This window comes from Somniosus microcephalus, chromosome 7 (assembly GCF_052327205.1).
Source record: "Somniosus microcephalus isolate GS21.2 chromosome 7, FLI_Smic_1.0, whole genome shotgun sequence".
NCBI lineage: Eukaryota > Metazoa > Chordata > Chondrichthyes > Squaliformes > Somniosidae > Somniosus > Somniosus microcephalus.
This window is the reverse complement of record NC_140993.1, coordinates 36,860,201-36,883,424: the sequence shown is the minus strand read 5'-3', so window position 1 is coordinate 36,883,424 and position 23,224 is coordinate 36,860,201. Positions and strand designations below refer to the sequence as shown.

The following is a 23,224-nucleotide window of genomic DNA, read 5'->3' as shown; positions in this document are numbered from 1 at the left end:
GTACACCCTCTTCAGGATTGTACCATTTAGTTTATATGTCCTCTCCTCATTCTTTCGACCAAAATATATCACTTCACACATAACTGCGTTAAATTTCATCTGCCACGTGTCCGCCCATTTCACCAGCCTATCTGTCTTTCTGAAGTCTATCACTCTCCTCCTCACTGTTCACTATATTTTCAAGTTTTGTGTCATCAGCAAATTTTGAAATTGTGCCCTGTACACCCATGGCCAAGTCATTAATATATATGTCAAGAAAAGCAGTGGTCCCAGAACCGACCCCTGGGGAACACCACTGAAAACCTTCCTCCAGTCCGAAACACAACCATTCACCACTAGTCTCTGTTTCCTGTCACTTAGCCAATTCCATATCCATGTTGCCACTATCCCTTTTATTCCATGGGCTTCAACTTTGCTGGCAAGCCTATTATGTGGCACTTTGTCGAACGCCTTTTGGAAATCCATGTGCACTACGGCAACCGCATTACCCTCATTAACCCTCTCTGTTACCTCATCGAAGAACTCGATCAAGTTGGTTCAACATGATTTGCTGTTAATAAATCCATGTTGGCTTTCCTTAGTTAATCCACACCTATCCAAGCGATAATTTTGTCCCTGATTACTGTTTCTAAAAGCTTCCCCACTACCGAGGTCAAACTGACTGGTCTGTAGTTGTTGAGTTTATCTTTTCACCCTTTTTTGAACAATGGTGTAACATTTGGAGTTCTCCCGTCCTCTGGCACCCCCCCCCCCCCCCCCCCGTATCTAAGGAGGATTGGAAGATTATGGCCAGTACCACTGCGATTTCCTCCCTCAATTCCCTCAGCATCCTAGGATGCATCCCATCCACTCCTGGTGATTTATCTACTTTAAGTACAGTACAGCCAACCTTTCTAATACCACCTCTATCAATTTTTATCCTGTCAAGTATCTCTACTACCTCCTCTTTCACTGTCTATGGCAGCATCCTCTTCCTTGGTGAAGAGAGATGCAAAGTACCTCAGCCATACCCTCTGCCTCCATGCATAAGTCTCCTTTTTGGTCCTTAATCTGCCCTTTTATTATTTATATGCTTATAGAAGACTTTTAGATTACCTGTTATGTTGGCTGCCATTCTATTCTTAGACCCTCTCTTTGCCCCTCTTATTTTCTTTTTCTCTTCTCCTCTGATCTTTCTAGATGTAGCCTGATTCTCAGATGTATTTGCCATCTGGCATACGCGCTCTTTTTCTGCTTCATATTCTCTATCTCTTTCGTCATCCAGGGAGCCCTGACTTTAGTTGCCCTGCTTTTCCCCTGAGTGGGAATGTACCTGAACTATTTGCTCTTTAAAGGCAGCCCATTGTTGCATTATAGTTTTGCCTGCCAATCTTTGATTCCAGTTTACCCAGGCCAGATCCGTTCCCATCTCACTGAAATTGGCCTTCCCCCAGTTAAACATTTTTACTCTAGATTGCTCCCTGTTCTTTTCCATAGCTAATCTAAACCTTACGATACTATGATCACTCTTCCCTAAATGTTCCCCTGCTGACACTTGCTCCACTTGACCTACCTCATTCCCCAGAACCAGATCCAGCAATGCCTCCTCCCTCGTCGGGGTTGTTTTACATTTGATAGCACACTTCAGACAATATAGGAACATGTCAAGGGGTGATAAGATATAAACAGCAAGATTGGAATTTGAATATTGATGTCATTGTAGCACGGATATCCCCATGTGATTGGAAGTCATGTAGCATATACAACAAACATTCGATACAAGACCAAACATCAATACTTTTTATTACAGAATGTGTTGGTTCTTAAAGTGCAGCATAGCTAGCTTCGTTTTTTTTTACAATATATAGAAGTGTAGCTTGTGGGGGAGCAGTTGAATTCCATTTTTAGCTATTTTTCTAAGAGACCTCCATGATCTGAACTGAAATTCTATTGTACAGTACTGCAGGTTTTATTTCACAACATGGAATAGGAGACCATGTGGCATCTGTGTACAGCTATTACAAATGAATAGCAGAGTTAATATCACTAGTCTTCATCCTCTGCTTTTTTTTGTTGAAAAAAGTGATATGTATCCTTCTCTTACTGATATCTTCAGCTTTGGGGAAGCATCTCCCCTCACTAGATTGGCCAAACTTTGATATTTGTCCAAGTTCTATTTCAATGGCGTAGGAAAGAATGGGAAATGCATGGCCACACGTGCATCACCTAATTGCTGTTTGAGGGTTCTGCTGAAGATATTGGATAAACCTCTCAGCCATTGAGTTGATGCAGGACACCAGGAGTTCTCAAAAGGTAGAAATATCGAGTATGAATCGTGACTTTCATTACCAATGCACATGTTTTAATCCACTTGTTTAGGTCCTGTTGTATGAAAGATGACATGTCATCATTGTAATGTCAACAGTAAAATGTATTTTTAGTCTGGATTATTGTATGCGAGCTTGGTGCGTGCTGGCAGAAAATTACAGTCTAAATTTAGCTGTTGCTTGCATGCAGCATGTGCGATGTTCACTGTTCTGTATTCTAACAAGGTGGTGAACAAATGTCAGATTTGAATATTTCAGTAATTGTAAAAAATAAGTTCAGTGTTTGCATTATGCCTGATTATATATTTACATATTTCACAATCTAGTAAATGTACTGTAATATTTTGACATTAATGTTTTGAGGCCAGTGCAGGCTTCAAATGAGAGATGCATCTTCATTGGGATGGATGCCTTTGTCTGAACTTTGTGTTCATGGTATAATTTGTTATGTTACTACAATGTCAGAGAGGCTGTTTATGCGGGGCTCAGCTGGTACATTACTATGTCGACCCCTGGGATACGTGCGCCAGAGGGAAAGTTACAAAAATACATGAACCATAAACAGTGAGGTGGTGACAACATGATTATGACTTTGAAGAAGGAGATCTAGACAAAGGACACTATGTAAAGGGTTCCTTTTAAGTATGCATTGTCCTAATTTATCAGCCTGATCATATTCCAGTGATAAGCCTGAAATGTTCTAATCTTGTTAGTGCAGCATGTTCAAAAAATAAATATATTATCAAGACATTTTCAGGTTTCAAAAGCACCTACTATATCATCAGTTAACACTATATCAAGAGTTGAAATCTGCTAATGTATATTTAGAATTTTTTGGATAGTTAAATCTATTGCATTACAAATACCAAGAATATAAATACAGCCTTTTATAAAAAGGAATGTGGTCCCACTATTGAATTTCAATGCAGTAATCACATCTTTGACTGAAATTGTATTCCAGAGTCTAGACAATAGAACTAATCATTACCAACACAACTGCTGCTTAATTTTCTACTGCGGATTAAATTATAAGGATCGTACCCATCTGCGAGACAAAATTGTCTAGTCTGCTGGAGCTTGTGGGCAGCAGTGATTGATGTATATTGTTTCTGATGTGAGGCTTCTGGGTGCTGTGCAACAACAAAAGACTCGCGTCATTCTATAGCACAGTGCAGACAAGTCGGTGCTTTAATGCAGGGCTAGAGCCATTTTCCCCTTCTTTCCCCCTGTGTTTAGTTGAATTGCTGATGTGCTGCTGATTTGCTGCTATTCTGAGACGGTCATTACGGAAATTGCATCATAAGTATCGTAGAGCTGTTGTAGTTGGGCAGACTTCTTTGTTTATATGGAAGATTTTCTTAATTGGAAGCTGAATATTAAATATTATGGTGAGTTAAGTTGTCATGTGCTTTCTGGCTACATTGTTGGATTAACTTCAGAGGTTACTAGTTATATGGAGGAAAATTTGGAAAGTTTCTACTGTTTTTATTTTCAAAAAATGTATCCTTTTGATTTTATTAGCAGTTGTTTGCTATAGCACTGTAGCACAAATATTACTGGCAGAGCATTTTTTTTTAGTAATTGTCATAGAAATGTTTTTCAGACCCTAGTATTTATTTTAGGATTTAAAATCTAAATAAAATTGTATTATTTTGAATTAAATTTACAAGAATGCCATTTGGTGGCTGTAAAAGGGGCATCATGAAGGTTTTTGTTAAAACTACACCAGGGATAGCTGGATTCAGGCTTTTAGAATTGAAATGTGAAAAGGTCTTTAAAATGGTTGATTCCTTGTGTGTGGGAGAGATATGGCAACAATGCGTCTGCAATGATAAAGCAGCTTGTAATTTAGGCTGGTTGATTTGATGGGGGAGTGAACCACAGTATGTGTAATGTATGGAACTTTTTTTGCCATTTAGTCATATCTGAATATCTTTTGTTGCTATTGAAGATTAGTGGTTTGCTTTTGAACTTAACCAAATACTGGCTTGAAATAACTTCCTCTTCCTGTTCCCTACCTATGATTGGATCCAGGGTAACATTACAAATGTGTATTCAGTCCCCACCCCAAAGTAAAATTAGTAACATCTTAAACATGCAAAATTTAAACAATTGTGAAAAAGCGTACCTTATAAACATTCCTGTTCCATGTTGCAAATCCTTTAATCAACTTTCCCTATTACAGGCCAGCGTGTCTTTCGGTGAGTCTCCGTCTTCTATATTGCTCTGTTCCAAGAGCTGTATTTATTTTATTACTTGGGCCTTAAACACAGTAATTTTTGCTATTCTATTCATTGATTAGGTTAATGTCTCTTAATGCCTCTTAAATTTTATGCACCAGTCGGCCCACTGAAGTGATCTTGTGTGTTTCTGAGAATTCAACGACCAAGTTCTCAAACCCGAGCCGCCTTTCTTACTCTATTCCCCTCATTCCACCCCACCATACTGCTACTGCTGCTGGTTCTTCAAGTTTCCAGATCATCACCTCCTCCACCCTGGAATCAAAACTATCCCTTGAACATAGTTCCTGCCGTTGCATCTCACCCTAACCCGATCCCATCAGCTTCCACTTCCTCATCTGTATGTATGCCAGCAGAGAGATCCTGGATAGCCTTATCCTGCTTGATCTAGCAACCACCTCCGTTAGCATTCGTTGACTGCTTTAACCTGATGGAGTAGCTGGAATTAATGACTCTTTGTTGCTTCTGATGTGTGTTCTAACACCTGCTTGGGAGTAGGGGTGGTAAGAGTTCAGGTCAGTGCAGTTCAGCGGTGAGTCGTCTTGGCCACAGGTCTTTTGGCCTATTTTTGTCCTGGCAGTTTTACATTCAGTTTGCAGACAATGCTGCAGAACTGCATTTCAGAAGCTAACCACACTAAAGTGGGTCTTGTGCAATGTAAATGCACCTTAACCCTTAATTAAATAAGTAGAGATTTTGACCAGGGGTTTGAAAATGCTGTTGTATCATCAAACTTTGAAAAGGGCACCATCTTCACAGTACGATAGCAAAACACTGTAGATGCTGGAAAGCTGAAATAACTACAGAAAATGCTGGAAAAACTCAGCTGGCCAGGCAACATCCGTGGCGAGAGAAAGAGTCAACATTTCGGGTCAAAACCCTTTGTCAAGACTGAAAAAGCTCAGGAAATGAAACATTAAAAGGCCAGTTTGGGGGCTGGGAGAGAACAGCAGAGAAGTGAAGAGACATTAAGAGGTATTCAAAACCACCTTCATAGTGTTTAGCAACATTTTGTAAGCATGATATGATGTACAGTGGAAGGTCCATGACGTGAAATTGAAGGGACTGGCTGAAATTTCCAGTGTATGAAGATAGCAATTCACTCTCTCATCTCCTTTCACTTCCCAAACTGTTACCACTGTATCGGTACTTTTGAAAACTGGCCTGACTGTGTTGAGGATATGTGGTATGGATATGTCCACCCCCTCCCAATTCTGCCGACCCTGTGCTGGTGGGCTAATACCCTGGTCTGTATGAGACAGGCCTTGAACTGTTGGTGCTCTTGCTCCCGATGCCACTGGAGGCAGTGGCACTGAATCTGTCAGGCCTGATTGGAAGACAAATCCGTTTCCACAGTGGGAATGGACCAGGAACGGGTGAGTGCAGCTAGGTGAATTCACACGTGCATATATTTGAGCATTATTCCATACTGTTTTATTAAAGATATGGACCGTTTATAGAGGTGTTTGGTTTGCCAAAATTTCGTCAAGGCTGCACTGTCTGTTAGAATTATGTTACCTGAAATTGCCATCCGAATGAAAATAACGCACTGCTCTACTGTTATTTCGCTCTTCCTTCCTGAACAAAACATTTTCATGGATAATAAGTACACCTTTTGTAGGGTGCTTCTAAATTCCTGTTGGCTGTTTTAATTTCTGAAGCACAAAATTGCAGTGAATAAATGAAATTGGTAGTATCTGTCATAAACTCAACTCTTGCTGGTTTTAAAGCACGTGATACCTGCACATATCATATGTAAGAAAAATCTGATATATGCATGTGCTCTAATGTTTAAACATATTTTATGACCGTATATCTGCTTCCAGAGGCTGGGAAATTTCATAAAAGCCGACTGCTTCAGCTTACCAGGAAAATGAAGCACCTCCAACAGCAGCTTCAATTATGTTTGTTCCTTTTGAGGTTTTAAGCTGCATTTAGCGGTTACCTTGGAAAACAGTTTTAATGGCGTAGAGGTCTCCCCAGTGCTGCTGTTATCATTAGGAAGAGTAACAAAAAATTGTGCTTCCAAAAAAATGAGTTACCAGTTTATAATCTAATCAAGAAGTTCACGTGACAACCTGAACCATAATCGTGAAATGTCAGTTTAAAACAGTCAACCCTAAATTACACGGTAGCTCTGGACTCCATATTTGTTTTTATTTGAAATAACTAGCAATCTTCCATGTTGCTACTTCTAATCTGTTTTACAATAATAGGGGTGTTTTTTGCATTGCAGGGGACAACACAGCCACTGATTTCAATGCTATTTGTATTAAATAGTATTTTGGGATTTTTGCTGATGCTTTGAGCACCGAATTCCCCAACTGTTTATTATTCTGTGAAAATCATAAATGAGTGGCCTTTATTTTATATATAAATTCCTTGCCAGTATTACAGCTGAGAAATACAGCAAGATGGTATGCAAAATGCACCAATTGGAGTTAAATATCTGTCAGTAAATTTTGCGGGGACTCAATCTCCTGCCATAGCCTTTGCAGAAATTCTGCCCCAATATTTAGCAGCGCTGGGTATGGGAGTGGGATTTAGCTGCACTGGGGCTAGTACTCAGCTTGTGTAGCAATAGGGGATGGTCCTGGGAAATGGCAGAACTGAGTTGGGGTCATGGAATCACAGAATCACAGAAACCCCACAGTGCAGATAGAGGCCATTTCGGCCCTTCGAGCCTGCACCGACACATATCCCACCCGATCCCCGTAACCCCTACACCAACACATATCCCACCCTATCCCCGTAACCCCACGTATTTAATCCCCCTAACACTAAGGGTCAATTTATCATAGCCAATCAACCTAACCCGCACATCTTTGGACTGTGGGAGGAAACCGGAGCACCTGGAGGAAACCCACGCAAACACGGGGAGAATGTGCAAACTCCACACAGACAGTCACCCGAGGCCGGATTCGAACCCGGGTCCCTGGCGCTGTGAGGCAACAGTGCTAACCACTTATGCCACCGTGCTGCCCTCATTTAAGAATTAAATATCAAACTAATTACAATTAACACTTTTAACATGCAACATTAGCTGAAAATAGTCTATTTATAAATTCAGTCTTTGGGGAGGCTTCCTGATCCTTTCTGGATAGCGCCTTTCCCGAGTGTCTTGCTCTTGGTGCGGAGGCGATTCTGGCCCCCTGTCGTCGGTTGGTTCATCAGCTTCCGATGCTACTGTTTCTGGGGTAGATGCGACCTGTACGTCGGGTTCATCACCAGGTACGTATGGGCGAGGCATGGGGTTGACTTGTTCCTGTGACTCTCGGATCTGGTCAGCATGGCGTCTCACGATGCTCTCCCCAACGTCCACTGTGTGCATTAGTGGGCCCCGCCGTGTGCATATCGTTCCTGGCTGCCATTTTTCTGTTCGGTAGTCGCGGGCCAAGACTGGTTGCCCTACATTGAAGCTCCTTGTTGGCTTCTCATGGATGTGGTCCTGGAGTTTTACAGCATTGCTGTGAGGCTGCTGGGGTTTTGCTATTGGGGGTGGGTTCTTTTGGCTGGTCATTACTGTGGAGGGGAACCTTCGGTTTTGCAAAACCTGGAGGGGGTGAAATGTGGGGTTCAGTATGCTGGCTGTGTCTGATGGGTGTCATAAATTAGAATATTTACATTTTATATCTACTGAACAAGTCAGCATTAGAGGCTTTGTTTCCTTTCAAAATTCAACAAGTTTTTCTTTTTTAAAAGAATTTAAATTAACATGAGGAAAGACTCCCTGGCTGTGTGTATCTCTCGTCCAGCTGAATACACTTTCTGAAGTTTATAGAATAGTTATAATTAGAAATGAACAAAATCTGCAGCAGGTGTGTAATAGATTTCCTGCCATTGGAAGTGTCCACATGTGAATATTGGTTGATGGCAGGAACTGCCTCAGCTGCGGTTTCCTCCCTCTCTGTTGAATATCCTGCTGATGCACTTTGTCGAGGCTCACAAGTTATGGCTACTTGGGCAAGGTATGGCGGATGTCTAGCATTTGCGAATCCGTACCTAAGTCGTAACTGCACTTATATAGTTACTGATGCGATATAGGGAACGCAGTAGCCAACAGCTATTCACAATATATATTAATGATCTAGACGAGGGAACTAGATGTAATATCTCCAAGTTTGCAGACGACACAAAGCTGGGTGGGCGTGTGTGCTGTGAGGAGGATGCCGAGAAACCCCAGTATGATTTGGACAGGTTGGGTGATTGGGCAGATGCAGTATAATGTGGATGAATGCGAGGTTATCCACTTTGGTGGCAAAAACAAGAAGGCAGATTATTATCTGAATGGCAATAGATTGGGAGAAGTGGAAGTGCAACAAGACCTGGGTGTCCTTGTGCACCAGTCGCTGAAGGTAAGCATGCAGGTGCAGCAGGCAGTTAAGAAGGCAAATGGTATGTTGGCCTTCGTAGCGAGAGAGTTTGAGTACAGGAGCAAGGATGTCTTGCTGCAGTTGTATAGGGCCTTGGTGAGACCACATCTTGAGCATTGTGTGCAGTTTTGGTCGCCTTATCTGAGGAAGGATATGCTTGCCATGGAGGGAGTTCAGCGAAGATTCACCAGGCTGATACCTGGGATGGCAGGAATGACGTATGAGGAGAGATTGGGTCGATTGGGCTTGTACTCGCTGGAGTTTAGAAGAATGAGAGGGGATCTCATTGAAACTTTTAAAATTCTAACGGGACTGGACAGACTAGATGCAGGAAGGATGTTCCTGATGGTCGGGGAGTCCAGAAACAGGGGTCACAGTCTAAGGATAAGGGGTAGGCCATTTAGGACAGAGATGAGGAGGAATTTCTTCACCCAGAGAGTGGTGAACCTGTGGAATTCTCTACCACAGAAGGCAGTTGAGGCCAAATCATTAAATATATTCAAGAAGGAGTTGGATATATTTCTTAAGGCTAAGGGATCAAGGGATATGGGGAGAAGGCAGGGACAGGGTACTGAGTTTGGATGATCAGCCATGATCTCATTGAATGGCGGAGCAGGCTCGAGGGGCCGAATGGCCTACTCCTGCTCCTATCTTCTATGTTTCTATTTGTACACTGGAAAGTCCCACAAACGATAATGACCAGATCATTTTTTTTTTAAGTGAATGTTGGTTGAGGGATAAATATTGGCCATGACACCAGTGAGAATGCCCCTGCTCCTCTTCCAAATAGTGCCATAGGATTTTTTACATACGCCTGAGAGGGCAGACAAGTCTCTGGTTTAATGTCAGCCTAGGGTTAGACTGCATTCCTGAATTTACTGCTCAAAAGTCTTCCAGCACAACAATAATCAGACTTCTCATCTGCCTCCTGTGATAGAACAATGTTTTTAGAATAATGCAACAATATTAATCTATCTGATGGAAAGGAATAACATTCTGGCAGGAAAACTAATTGTGGCAGTTCAAAGACTGAAATTTGAATTTAACAACTAATTGTGTTGCTGTAGCAATGTGCTGCATGTGAAGTTTATCGTTTTCTCCATAGTTTCCAACAGTGAGTTCCTTATTTACTAGCTTCGGATTAGAGACCTAAAATCAGAACAAGTCAATTCATGCCACTTTACAACACCTCCTTGTGGCCAGTAAGATTTAGAATTTTTACATTGCATCCGTCAATCTTATTTATTTGAATATACAACTTGATTTTCAATAATACCTTTTCACAAAAGTTTCTTGACTACAAATGTGATGTACAGGTGGTCATAACATCAAAGATTCTAAACTATAGTCTAAAGGACTGTTACAGTACTTGGCTGTTTTTGTGTCCACATCTTGTGTAATGTGGGCACTTCTGGTCACCTGGAAGAAATGGATTTATAGACTTGTTGCAGTGAAAACCTTGGATGCTGCAAAGGGGGACTTGAGGGTCCTTGTGTTTAGAAGAACAAAGATGTACCAAATGACCTTTTTCCATACACAAATGTCATGTGATCGTATGAACAGCTGACCATCAGGACTGAGATCAAGTGGTGGCTTGCTGGCCATTAGGGACAAGGTCCAACTGCAGCCTCTCAACTTGTTTGTACTTCAGTATGAATTTTTCCATTTTCCTATTTTAATATTTATAGTTTCAAATTACTGATCATTAGATGCACCTCTTGGCTTATAATCTTGTTTGAAGTGCTGTGCAAGATATTCCTTGAATGTCATTTTAAGCCTTGTGAAGTGATATTAGTTCCATAATTCTGTCTTAATTTCCAACTTAATATATAAATGGGGAAGTGCAGGCTGGGCTGTGTGATGGGCCTGAACTCTGATGAAGAAAAGGTATCTGAAATGCGACAAGCTTTATAAGGCTACTCTTTCTTTCCCACCCGTTCAATCTAAAATTCATTCAGGCCAGTGCTTATGCAAAGCAGCTTATCTAGCAGGTGTTTGGACTGGTGCCAGGTGAACAGACATAGGCCTTTGTGCTGCCTTGGAACATAGGTTTTATAGCTTACCAAGCTGTCTTCTCTTCGCTACTTGGAATTAATTTCCCCAAATAAGTCATATGTCATCATACAAAAATAGACATTCTCATATTAATTATGTTTCTTTCACTTAAGTCCAGAAAAAATCCTTTTAAAATCAGTATTGAGGAAGTTTGCTTAAAATTAATGCGTGGAAGTTTGATTGCTTTTGTTGGCCATGTTATGAAAAAAATATACTAACTTAAATTAATAGGTTTTGCTCTTTTTTTCAAGCAGGAGGTAATTTTGACGTTGCTTGGACATGATACCATTTCTCGCTGTGATTATCAAATTATGATGAATCTCCATGTTTTGTAGTAATGTCAGAATTTTTGAGATGCAGGAGATCTTTGGGAAAGATTCTTGAACAGTTAGGATGCAGAGATCAAATTAACACACGGGCTAGTATTCTAAAATTTGAAATTGTAAGATGAAGCTGTTCAAATTTAATTTGTTTTTCCTTCATCTCTTGCTTTTCCATCCATGCTAATTTGCAAATGCATAATTCATACCTCAGTGTCTTTGCTCAAGTCAGCCTGTGCGTTGTCCTTTGCCGTCTCTCATACTCCACTTTTCCTGATTAGATCCGACTCTCCTCCACCCCAGACCCCAGTGGTGTGATCAGAGTCCTTTGGTGCTGTTGGACCCACTCCACCTGCTGTTGGTGTTCCTCGCCAATATGCTTGACTTCTAGCATACTGATGGCCTCCCCCTAGTGCTACCACAAACTAACTTTTCTCCTGCATGCTGCCTCGCAATGACATCATCTGAAGACAACACATCAGGTTCCACATGTACGTTGACAACATTTGGCTCTACTTCGCCACCCCCTCTCTCGACCCCTCCACTGCCTCTGTGTTGATAGACTGCTTGTCCAACATCCAGTCCTGGATGAGCCACAATTTCCTCCAATTAAACATTGGGAACTGAAGCCATTGTCTCATTCCGACCCTGCCACAAAGTTCCCTTGCCACTGGTTATATCCCCCTCCCCCAGGCGCTGTCTCAGGCATCCTATTTGGCCCTGAGCTGAGCTTCTGACCCCAGATCCTCTCCATCACAAAGACCGCCGACTTTCACCTCCAATCATCGCCCCTGTCTTTGCCCATCTGCTGCTGCAACCCTCATCCATTCCCTTGTTACCTCCAGACTCGCCGATTTCAGTGCTCTCTCGGCCGGCTTCCCACCTTCCACCATCCATAAACCTGAGCTCAACTAAATCTCTACTGCCCGTCTTCGAACCCACACCAAATCCTGCTCACAGACTTGATGAATCCGTGAATCTTTAGGTAGTGTGTCCTTCAAATAATCGAGAGGAACAATCAACAGGTGTTTACTGGATGAGGGTTGCTCTAAAACGAAACAGTACAGATCCCTGCTCAGGGTTATATACAGGTGTGGTCACTGCCGGTACTGCAGTATACAGGAGCTGTAAAAAGTAGTTCTCCCCTTAAAGGCACATACACTACAAGACTGACATTGGCTTCTGCTCTGCCAACATCTCAAATTTAGAATTCTCATGCTCACGTTTGTATCCCTCAATGTCCTCGCCTCTCCCTATCTCTGTAACCTCCTCCAGCCCTACAATCCTCCTGAGAACTCTGAGAAATCTTCTATACTCAAGTGAATACAAGCCTACTCTATCCAACCTGCCCATATGATTTAACGTCCCATGGTGCTTCACAGGTGCTACGTGCCTTGGTAAGGTGCTGTATTAATGCAGGTTGTTACTGTTGCTCCATCTCATCCAAATCTGCCACCCCATTCTTGTTCTGCACAGTCATGGTCTCTTATCGTCCTGAATTCAAAATTACAGTACTCCTTTCCAGACTCCAGGGTCTCATTTGATCACCATATCTCTGCAATCTCGACCAGTCCTAAGTTTCTGGCTCTGACTTAGTGTGTGTACATGTGCATCTTTATCCTCCTCTTTGTTCCTCTTCCTCCAGTCATCTCAGCCGAGAACTTTCTCCCTTAAGTCTTTTGCCTTCCTACATGCTTCCCTGCCTTTAATAGCCTCTTTAAAACCTCTTTTTGGCTATGATTGTGGTCATCCATTTCTTCTGCCCAACATTTGTTTCTCTTCTGTGAAACACCTGGGGATGTCAACAATAATAACTTGCATTTATATAGAAACTTCAATGTGGTAAAGTAGTTGAACCTTGGCTGGGCATGGTTCAATGGCTGTTTCGTGCCCATATAGCCATTATTCATGTGTGAACCTTGACATTGCATGTTGGCAGTCTGTTCACCTTTGCAGACATCAGAGCCAAGTCCAGTTTTGCTCTCAACCGTTTGTTTCCTACGCATTCAGAGAAGCCAGAGTTGGATTGCATCAATAACCATATCTGAAAAATTTCACAATGATTTATATATAAAAGAGATAAAACAGTATCTGATGCTTTGAAGAGTTAAACATTGCTTATGGGTCCAGTCCGTTTAATGGATTAGCACATTATCCTTTTACTTCTGGGACTTGTGTTTGAATCTGCTCCAGACAGCTGGGCTCAAATGTTCTCTGCTGTTTTAGGAGCCCTATGCAGAATGGGATTGAGCTATCTTGTAATAGTTCCTAGTGGGTTTGTGTCCACAGCATGCAATTCTCCCTAATTTGGCATCAAATTGGCTGCCACATTCAGAAATGAAACAGTGATTGATAGATGCTGTGGGGATTGGAACTGTCAGGCTGGTACAATAGGACATTCTTTTGTGGTTTGGACCAAGAGGTGTGTCCCATCAGTGGAAACTTGACTCTGCTGTACATGGCTTGGTAATTCTTGATGCAGTGCTGGCAACTTGAAATGGGGTGAAAAATAAACATCAAAGGGTAGAGTTTCTGCTTTGGGCCCAATTGGCAATTCCGGTGCAAATTGCTCCAAACAATTATGCCTGTTTGGAAGTGGTTTTTCCCCCCCGAGTTAACGCTCAAACTCATTTGCATATCACCGATTGCTTCAGACATTGCCTGATAACTTTCAGCTAGTTTACATTCTCTAAAGTAGACAGCCATTTAATGTCAGACTTCCAGAATTCAGTCATATTATTCATCCATTAATGCTTTGAATGCGATGTTTTTAAAACTAGCGCAAAAGATTGCATAAACTCAAGTTGCGCTTAAAATTCCACGATCTTTTGCGCCGGTTACACCAATATCGGGGGAATTGCGCTGAAAAAAAAAAGCAGAATTGAGCGGAAACTCAAGGCCCAAGTGTTGTTTCTAAAAAGGGGAAAATGATCCCTCCATGAGCATATCTCGTTAATGAAATAATCTTATCATCCTTTAACACATATTAAATTAATGAAACACAAGCAGCCAGTTGCAGGATCATGCAGATAATTTGTGAATTCAGGTGGTAAAATTACCAGTTAGGTGGAATAGAATTGATAACTGGAGTGTAGTTTATTTTTGTTGTCAGCTTGGCTCATTGAGTTGTGCTCTTTCCTTCCAGTCAGAAGCTTGTGGCTTCAAGCCCCACTCCAGGACTTGAGCACAGAATCTAGTCTGACAATTAAACATAGTACTGAGAGTCTACTGCATTGTTGGAGGTGCCATCTGCCAGTTGAGATGTTAAACTGTGGTCCATGTCTGCCTGTTCAGGTGATCATAAAAGATCTTGTGGCGTGATTCAAAGAACAGCAGAGAGTTCTCAGTGTCTTGGCCAACATTTTCCCTCAACCAGCATCACTGAAATATGTATTAATTACATAGAAACATCGAAGATAGGAGCAGGAGTAGGCCATTCGGCCCCTCGAGCCTGTTCCGCCATTTAATGAGATCATGGCTGATCATCCAAATTCAGTACTCTGTCCCTGCTTTCTCCCCATATCCCTTTAGCCTTAAACATAGAAGATAGGAGCAGGAGTAGCTCCTTCTTGAAAATATTTAATGAATTGGCCTCAACTGCCTTCAGTGGTAGAGAATTCCACAGGTTCACCACTCTCTGGGTGAAGAAATTCCTCCTCATCTCTGTCCTAAATGGCTTACCCCTTATCCTTAGACTGTGACCCCTGGTTCTGGACTCCCCGACCATCGGGAACATCCTTCCTGCATCTAGTCTGTCTAGTCCTGTTAGAATTTTATAAGTTTCAATGAGATCCCCTCTCATTCTTCTAAACTCCAGCAAATACAAGCCCAATCGACCCAATCTCTCCTCATACATCATTCCTGCCATCCCAGGTATCAGTCTGGTGAATCTTCGCTGCACTCCCTCCATGGCAAGAACATCCTTCCTCAGATAAGGCGACCAAATCTGCACACAATACTCAAGGTGTGGTCTCACCAAGGCCCTGTACAACTGCAGCAAGACATCCTTGCTCCTGTATTCGAATCCTCTCGCTATGAAGGCCAACATACCATTTGCCTTCTTAACCGCCTGCTCCACCTGCATGCTTACCTTCAGCGACTGGTGCACAAGGACACCCAGGTCTCGTTGCACTTCCCCTTCTCCCAATCTATTGCCGTTCAGATAATCTGCCTTCCTGTTTTGACACCAAAGTGGATAACCTCTCATTTATCCACATTATACTGCATCTGCCCAATCACCTCACCTGTCCAAATCATCCTGGAGTTTCTCGGCATCCTCCTCACAGCACACACGCCCACCCAGCTTTGTGTCGTCTGCAAACTTGGAGATATTGCATCTAGTTCCCGCGTCTAGATCATTAATATATATTGTGAATAGCTGGGGTCCTAGCACCGATCCCTGCGGTACCCCACTAGTCACTGCCTGCCACTCGGAAAAAGACCCGTTTATTCCAATTCTTTGCTTCCTGTCTGCCAACCAGTTCTCTATCCAAGTCCGTACCTTACCCCCAATCCCATGTGCTTTAACTTTGCACGCTAATCTCTTATGCGGGACCTTATCGAAAGCCTTCTGAAAGTTAAAATACACCACATCCACTGTTTTCCAAGTGCTCTGCTATTACATCTTTTATAATGGATTCTAGCATTTTCTCCACTACCGATGTCAAGCTTACCGGTCTATAATTCCCCGTTTTCTCTCTACCACCAATTATATCATATCCATTTACATCTATTTGCGCAGCTAATTCATCCATCTTATTACCATTCAGCTAACCTGTTTGTAGAACCTTGCTGTGAGCAAATAGGCTGCCACGTTTGTCTGCACGACAGTGACTAGTTAAAATGTAATTCATTGATTGAGGTACTTTGGGATGTACTAAGAATGTGAAAAGCAGAGTATAAATGCATGTTTTTGTTCTCTATCTTTTACATAAACCAATTTTAGAAGCAAACTGCCATTTTTCAAATGTTCTCTTTTGTTTTAAGCACAAGTGACAGTCTTCAGCCATTATGAAATTATTATAGGGTCAGTTCCACTGGTGCTTTGAATTTTTGCAGTAATGTAAATGCAGAATAAACCACTTCAGCCCCAGTCAGGATGTCTGCAGTAAAGCTGTATGGGTTGATGATTGACTCGTCAGTCTGGCTCACTGGCGGGATTCGGAGGGATGGAGGCTGTGATTCTTCTTCTTTGCCTTTCGCAAGCCAATGCAATAGCAGCTGGTATGATTTCCGGGCAAATGAGGATTTGTTGTAATTAATATATACCGTTTTTGACATCAGTGGTGAGGGCAGAGGCACCGGGATGTTGATCATAAATAACACCTTGGAGTAAGAGGTTAACCACTGGGACAGGATAAACACCAAATCATGAGAATGGGAGTTTGGTAATTCTGGTGTATAAACAGCCTGTTTTGGAGCAGTAACCAGTAGTCCTGAATGGTAAAATTCTCATCCATGTTTTCAAATCCCTCTATGGCCTCGCCCCTCCCTATCTCTTTAATCTCCTCCAGCCCCACGTCTCTCCGAGATATCGGCGCTTCTCTAATTCTGGTCTCTTGAACATCCCTGATTTTAATCACGCCACCATTACTGCCAAGGCCTTAAGCTCTGGAATTCCTTCCCTAAACCCCTCTACCTCTCTTTCCTCCTTTTAAGACGCTCCTTAAAACCTACCTCATCTGCCCTAATATCTCCTATGTAGCTTAGTGTCAAATTTTGTTTTATAACACTCCTGTGAAGCCCTTGGGACGTCTTACTATGTTAGAGGTGCTATTGTAGGAACGGAGGTTCCTAACTAAATAATTCAGCTCAACTCGATGGATTAAAAGACTGGAATTTAATAACAATGAAGTTTGCTGGATGTTACAAGGAGGAAATTAAAACACGTTCGTTCAAGATGCCAGGTAGTCGAAGACTGCTGGAAAGTTCTCTAAGATGACGTCCCCACGTTCTTCGCGCCACTGGCGGTCACGTGATTGGCGTCATGACGTCACCATGCAGGATAAAGGCAAACACACACTGTAAAGGTAACAATCAGTTTAAAGGTGCAGTCCCTGGCTGCATTATAATACAATTAAGGGGATTATACTAAAGTACACTGAGTCTCTTGTGGCTCCTCCACACTATATAAATACAAGTTGTTGTTTTGTCTTCACAAGAAGAGAATTTGATTACAAAAGTATTTGATACCTTTTATCACCTGGGTATGGATAAGGTGGAAAACCTGTGGATAGAAATCAGACATATGTGGTGTAGGAAGTTACTTATGGGACTCTTCTATAGACCAGTCGGGTAGGAGGAGGGATTGGCCCAAGAACTTGCAGTCACATAACAGGAACTTGTTACAGGGATAGATGCAGTTGTTACGAGTGACTTCAATTTATCAGTGATAGATTGGGAAATCTATAAAGGCTACAATCCATTAAATAGAAATGAAAACATAATCCTGGACGCAATATGCATCATATTTAAAAGTACGTTGGACAGAGCACTGAACAAATAAAACTCGTATAACGTAGGGAGCAGATCAGTGTGGGCATCACTGGAAGTAATGGGATGAGCGGTTAAAAAAGGCAATTGTTCCTGAAATGTGAAGCTGCAGATACCACAGTGGACCGAGAAATATAAAATAGGATAAATGAAGTTAAGAATTTGATCAGGAGAACCAAGATGGAAATTGGAGGGAGTGTCTAAGGATGATATCTATATGGACTTCCACGAAGGCACTTGATAAGGTTCCGCACGAGATTATTAGCAAAAATGAAAGCGCGCGGAACTGGAGGCAACCTTGCGGCAAGGTTGGAAATTGGTTGGGAGGTAGGAGATTATAGAGGATAAAGGGTACATACTCTGATTGATTGCCAGAATATAACAAGTGGTGTTCTCCAGGGGTCTGTACTGGGGCCTCAGCTGTTCACTACATTTATGAATGACTTGGATGAAGCAGTAGAGAGTTGTGTATATAAAAGTTTGCACATGACACTAAGTTGGGAGGCACGGCAAGTAGTGCAGATGGGAGCAGGAAGTTAAAAAACGACATAGATTAAATAAGTGGGGCAGTGTGGGGCAGTGTGAGGTCATCCACTTTGGATCCAAGAAAGACAAATCCTGAGTATTTTCTAAAGGGCGAGAAACCAGGAGAAAACAGACCTGGGTATCCATGCACACAAATAACTAAAAGCTCGTGGACTGGAACAAAAAAACAATCAAAAAGGCTAATGGAATGTTGGCCTTTATCTCAAGGGGCCTGAAATACAAAGGGGAGGAAGTTAGGCTGCAGTTGTACATAGCCTTGGTCAGACTCCATCTGGAGCACTGCGTTCAGTTCTGGCCACCTCATCTCAGGAAGGATATATTGGCCTCGGCTCGGGTGCAACGCCCATTCTCTATAATGATACCGGGGCTAAAAGGCTTCAATTATGAGAAAAGGTTGCATTCCTTTGAGCATGGAAGATTAAGGGGTGTTTCAAATAATAAAAGTATTTGATCGGGTAGTCAAGGAGAAAGTATTACCTCTGGTGGGGGAAATCCAGAACAAGGGGGAATAATCTTAACATTCGAGCCAAGCCATTCAACAACAATAACTTGCTTTTATATAGCGCCTTTAATGTAGTAAAACGTGCTTCACAGGAGTGTTACCAAACAACATTTGACACCAAGCCACATAGAGATGTTAGGACAGGTGACCAAAAGCTGCGACATCATGAAGCACTTTTTCACAGAAAGGGTAGTGGAAATTTGTGCCGGGAGCATAAGAATTTCATAAATAGAAGTTTCAGATAAAGTGGTCACTGGTAGGTTGTAGAAGTTCAAGGAAGTTAAGGGTTTTGGTAGAATAGAAAGGGAGAAACTGTTTCCACTAGCTGGAGGGTCGATAGCCAGGGGACACAATTTATGATGATTGACAGAAGAACCAGGGGGATGATGAGAATTTATTTTTACGCAGCGTGTTATGATCTGGAATGCACTGCCTGGAAGGGCGGTGGAAGCAGATTCAGTATTAACTTTCAAAAGGAAGTTGGATATATATTTGAAAAGGAAAAATTTGCAGGGCTATAGGGAAAGAGCAGGGGAGTGGGAGTAATTGTATCGCTCTTTCAAAGAGCCAGCATACATACTATGGGCCGACTGGCCGCCTTCTGTGCTCTAAGGTTCTATGATTCTATACCAAGTAACGAAACTAAGGAAGGGAAGTAAACAGTGGGAATATAAATTAAATAGATGTAGGCTGTAGGGCACAACACAGGAGAGGGATCTGAGGGTATTGCTCTCTGAAACCAACCGTGTAATGTGCAGCGACAGTACAAAAAGATAATCTGATTTTAGGATTTGTAGCTGGAGAAATAGAGCACACATCTAAGAATCAGGTATCGGCACTTCTGGAGTACTGGTTGTCGTACTGCAGCCAGGATATCCAGGCCTTGGAACCAGTGCAGGAAAGAGCAACTAAACTTGTACGTTAAGATGTCTAAAATAACAACAGAAAGTGCTGGAAACACTCAGCAGGTCAGGCAGCATCGAGGAGAGAGAAACCGAGTCAACGTTTCAGGTCAAACCCTTCGCAGTATTTTGCTATTACATTAAGATGTCTGATGTGTAAGGAGGTTGAAGAATCTGGAGAATATTCAAAAAGAGAAAATTCGTAAGGGAATAGATACATTGAACGCCAATAGTATGTTTGAGATTACCACAAATTTTAGAATCAGGGGACACAGGCTCATGATTAGAAAGAGGGAAAATGCATACGGTTTAAGAACATAAGAAATAGGAGCAGGAGTAGGCCAATCGGCCCCTTGAGCCTGCTCCACCATTCAATAAGATCATGGCTGATCTGATTAGGTTTAATAACTTTACATTGGGTGGTTAATGTGTGCCCAGGGAGGCAGATGGTGTGGAAAAATTTAAGGGAAATTTGGATAGATATTTGAAGGAGTGGGCAATTGAGAGGTGTTAGTTTTGGGGATAGACCAGATGGACTGCAGATTCATTACCACTCCTGTACTTGCCTATTTTCTGATATTTGTGTCCTAGTGGAAAATAAGTGCTCTCTACTGCTGAGCTTCATAGTCTTTTATCACTGTGGTTCAAAATACAGCAATAAACAAATACAAACAAAAACCACAGATGCATTCGAACAGTCAATATGAGGATAAGCCGATATGCAACAAAATCATTTCTGTTTGAAAGGAATGGAAAGGAAAATGGACCTATTTGGTACAGCAGATAATTTTATAACTGGAACTTTTAATAGCAATGGATTATTTTTCTTAAAGATTAACTTCATTCACTGATTTTGTAGACCTCAAAAGGTGTCACTTCCACCCCCCCCCCCTTCCCCCACCTTTATGAAATGGGGTCTTTTCTGTTTAATTGTTGCTGTATAAGACCAGGTAAAAATCTGACTGACTACAAAATTGTTCTGTTACAATCCAGACACTTCTCCAACATACTTTAGTGTCAGCAACAAAAAGCTTTTTCTGTAGGCAATCCTCTGTAACTTGCACATATATGCATGTCCTGAATTGGGGTAGTATGACACAGAATAAACAATTACACTTTTTCTGAGAGATTTTGTACCACTGGCTGCACACACTGACCACCTGCACTTCCTGCAAGTTGGAACACACCACACTGTCAGATCTCATCATTCAGGCGAAAGTATTCACATTTATTTACATCCTGTGAGTTAAACAGAAGCAAAAGGCATCAAGCATAATAATTAGCAGTACAAATCTTGCATTTACTCACTCCTTTAAGCTGTTTCAAATAAGAAAATGTCCAAAATCTTAATCCTTTTCAGAATAATTTAACTGAGCCTTTGAAGATCTTAGAATGGATGTGCTTCTGTTCCATGTAGTTCGTGTCATTTCAGAATAATTTAACTGAGCCTTTGAAGATCTTGGAATGGATGCGCTTTTGTCCCATGTAGTTTGTGTCATTACAGTGATGAGGAAATTATCAGTTGAAACAAGGGATGCTGATAAATTCCCAGCTGTTATCCCATTTCTCTATTTCCAATACCTAACACACAACACACAAAAAGAGTCCTCTTCCACTTGTCAAGCAATTGGTTTTTCCTTAATTTCACATTTCAGGTTGAAAAGTATGAATTTCAGTTTGCTTTTGCTTTTGATACTGGATGTGCATTTCAAATAGTTTCCTTATGAGAAAAAGCATTTATTGACCATTGTGTATCAATAAGCTTTGTGTACAGCCAACATTTCAAAGAAGAGTAATCCTAATTCAAGTAATTTGTCTCAGAACACTAGCTGGCTACATAGCACCTACAAAGGTGAGGTGAGAGTGACTGCCCTTGACATCAAGGTAGCATTTGACCGAGTGTGGCATCAAGGAGCCCTAGCAAAACTGAAGTCACTGGGAATCGGGGGGAAAACTCTCCACTGGCTGGAGTCATACCTAGCACAAAGGAAGATGGTTGTGGTTGTTGGAGGTCAATCATCACAGCCCCAGGACATTGCTGCAGGGGTTCTTCAGTGCAGTATCCTAGGACCAACCATCTTCAGCTGCTTCATCAATGACCTTCCCTCCATCATAAGGTCAGAAATGGGGATGTTCGCTGATGATTGCACAGTGTTCAGTGCCCTTTGCAACTCCTCAGATAATGAAGCAGTTCACGCGCACCTGCAGAGAGACCTGGACAACATTCAGGCTTGGACTGATGTGTGGCGCAAATGTTACTTTCCACTTAAGTGCCAAGCAATGACTATCTCCAACAAGAGAGCGTCTAACCACCGCCCCATGTCATTCAATGGCATTACCATCGCCGAATCCCCCACCATCAACATCCTGGGGGGTCACCATTGACCAGAAACTTAACTGAACCAGCCACATAAATACTGTGGCCACAAGAGCAGGTCAGAGGCTAGGTATTCTGCAGCGAGTGTCTCACCTCCTGACTCCCCAAAGCCTTTCCACCATCTACAAGGCACAAGTCAGGAGTGTGATGGAATACTCTCCACTTGTCTGGATGAGTGCATACCACTGAAGAACACTCAAAGCTCGACACCATCCAGGACAAAGCCGCTCGCTTGATTGGCACCCCATCTACCACCTTAAATATTCACTCCCTCCACCGTGGCTGCAGTGTGTACCATCTACAAGATGCGCTGCAGCAACTCGCCAAGGCTTCTTCGGCACCACCTCCAAACCCGCGACCTCTACCACCTAGAACGACAAGGGCAGCAGGCGCATGGGAACACCACCACCTCCAAGTTCCCCTCCAAGTTACACACCATCCTGACTTGGAAATATATCGCCGATCCTTCATCGTCGCTGGATCAAAACCCTGGAATTCCCTTCCTAACAGCACTATGGGAGTACCTTCACCACACGGACTGCAGCGGTTCAAGAAGGTGGCTCACCACCACCTTCTCGAGGGCAATTAGAGATGGGCAATAAATGCTATCCTTGCCAGCGACGCCCACATACCAGGAATGAAAAAAACCGGCATGTATATCTTCCTGGAAAATATTTGTGTGTTACTTCAACTACCTTCTCCCCATGCAAACACAACAGAATTCCTTTCAGAAAGCAGCTAATTTCATTTAAAATTCACTATGTTGGTCCATCTAAAATTTAATCTAAAAAAGATCTACTGGAGTTTACAGTTTGAAGTGAAACTGGGCTTTGCTTATGTCACTGTTGTATCTTGAATTTTTAATCTAATTTGCCTTTTCTGCTGTTTAAAATGAGATGTGTGGTTTAATTATTTGTACACCTTTACTTGGAATGGATCATTTATTTAAGATAGTCATAAGTTAACTTTCTATAGCAATTAACCAAATACAGCCAACATGTATGTTAGACTATGATCTGAGTTTTATATCTTAGAACAAGGATTGTGAAGACAATTTTCATAAATAACACTGAGAACTCAGTAATACCATTGAAATGTAGACAGGTAACAA

At 42.0% G+C, this 23,224-nt stretch overlaps 1 protein-coding gene across 16 annotated transcripts in view; it reads left to right on the top strand.

The window, feature by feature from the left end:
* The window catches only part of LOC147114610 (focal adhesion kinase 1), a 630,568-nt gene that overhangs the window by 101,889 nt on the left and 505,455 nt on the right, over nucleotides 1-23,224 (top strand). Inside the window, exon 1 of one of the 16 annotated variants that reach the window (XM_085992411.1) lies at nucleotides 3,612-3,694. The exons of the other annotated variants lie outside the window; for them this stretch is intronic. Within the exon in view, the coding sequence (XP_085848537.1) occupies nucleotides 3,652-3,694 (43 nt within the window). The 5' untranslated portion in view covers nucleotides 3,612-3,651. Of the gene's footprint in view, nucleotides 1-3,611; nucleotides 3,695-23,224 lie in introns of those variants that run through there. 16 annotated transcript variants of the gene reach the window in all.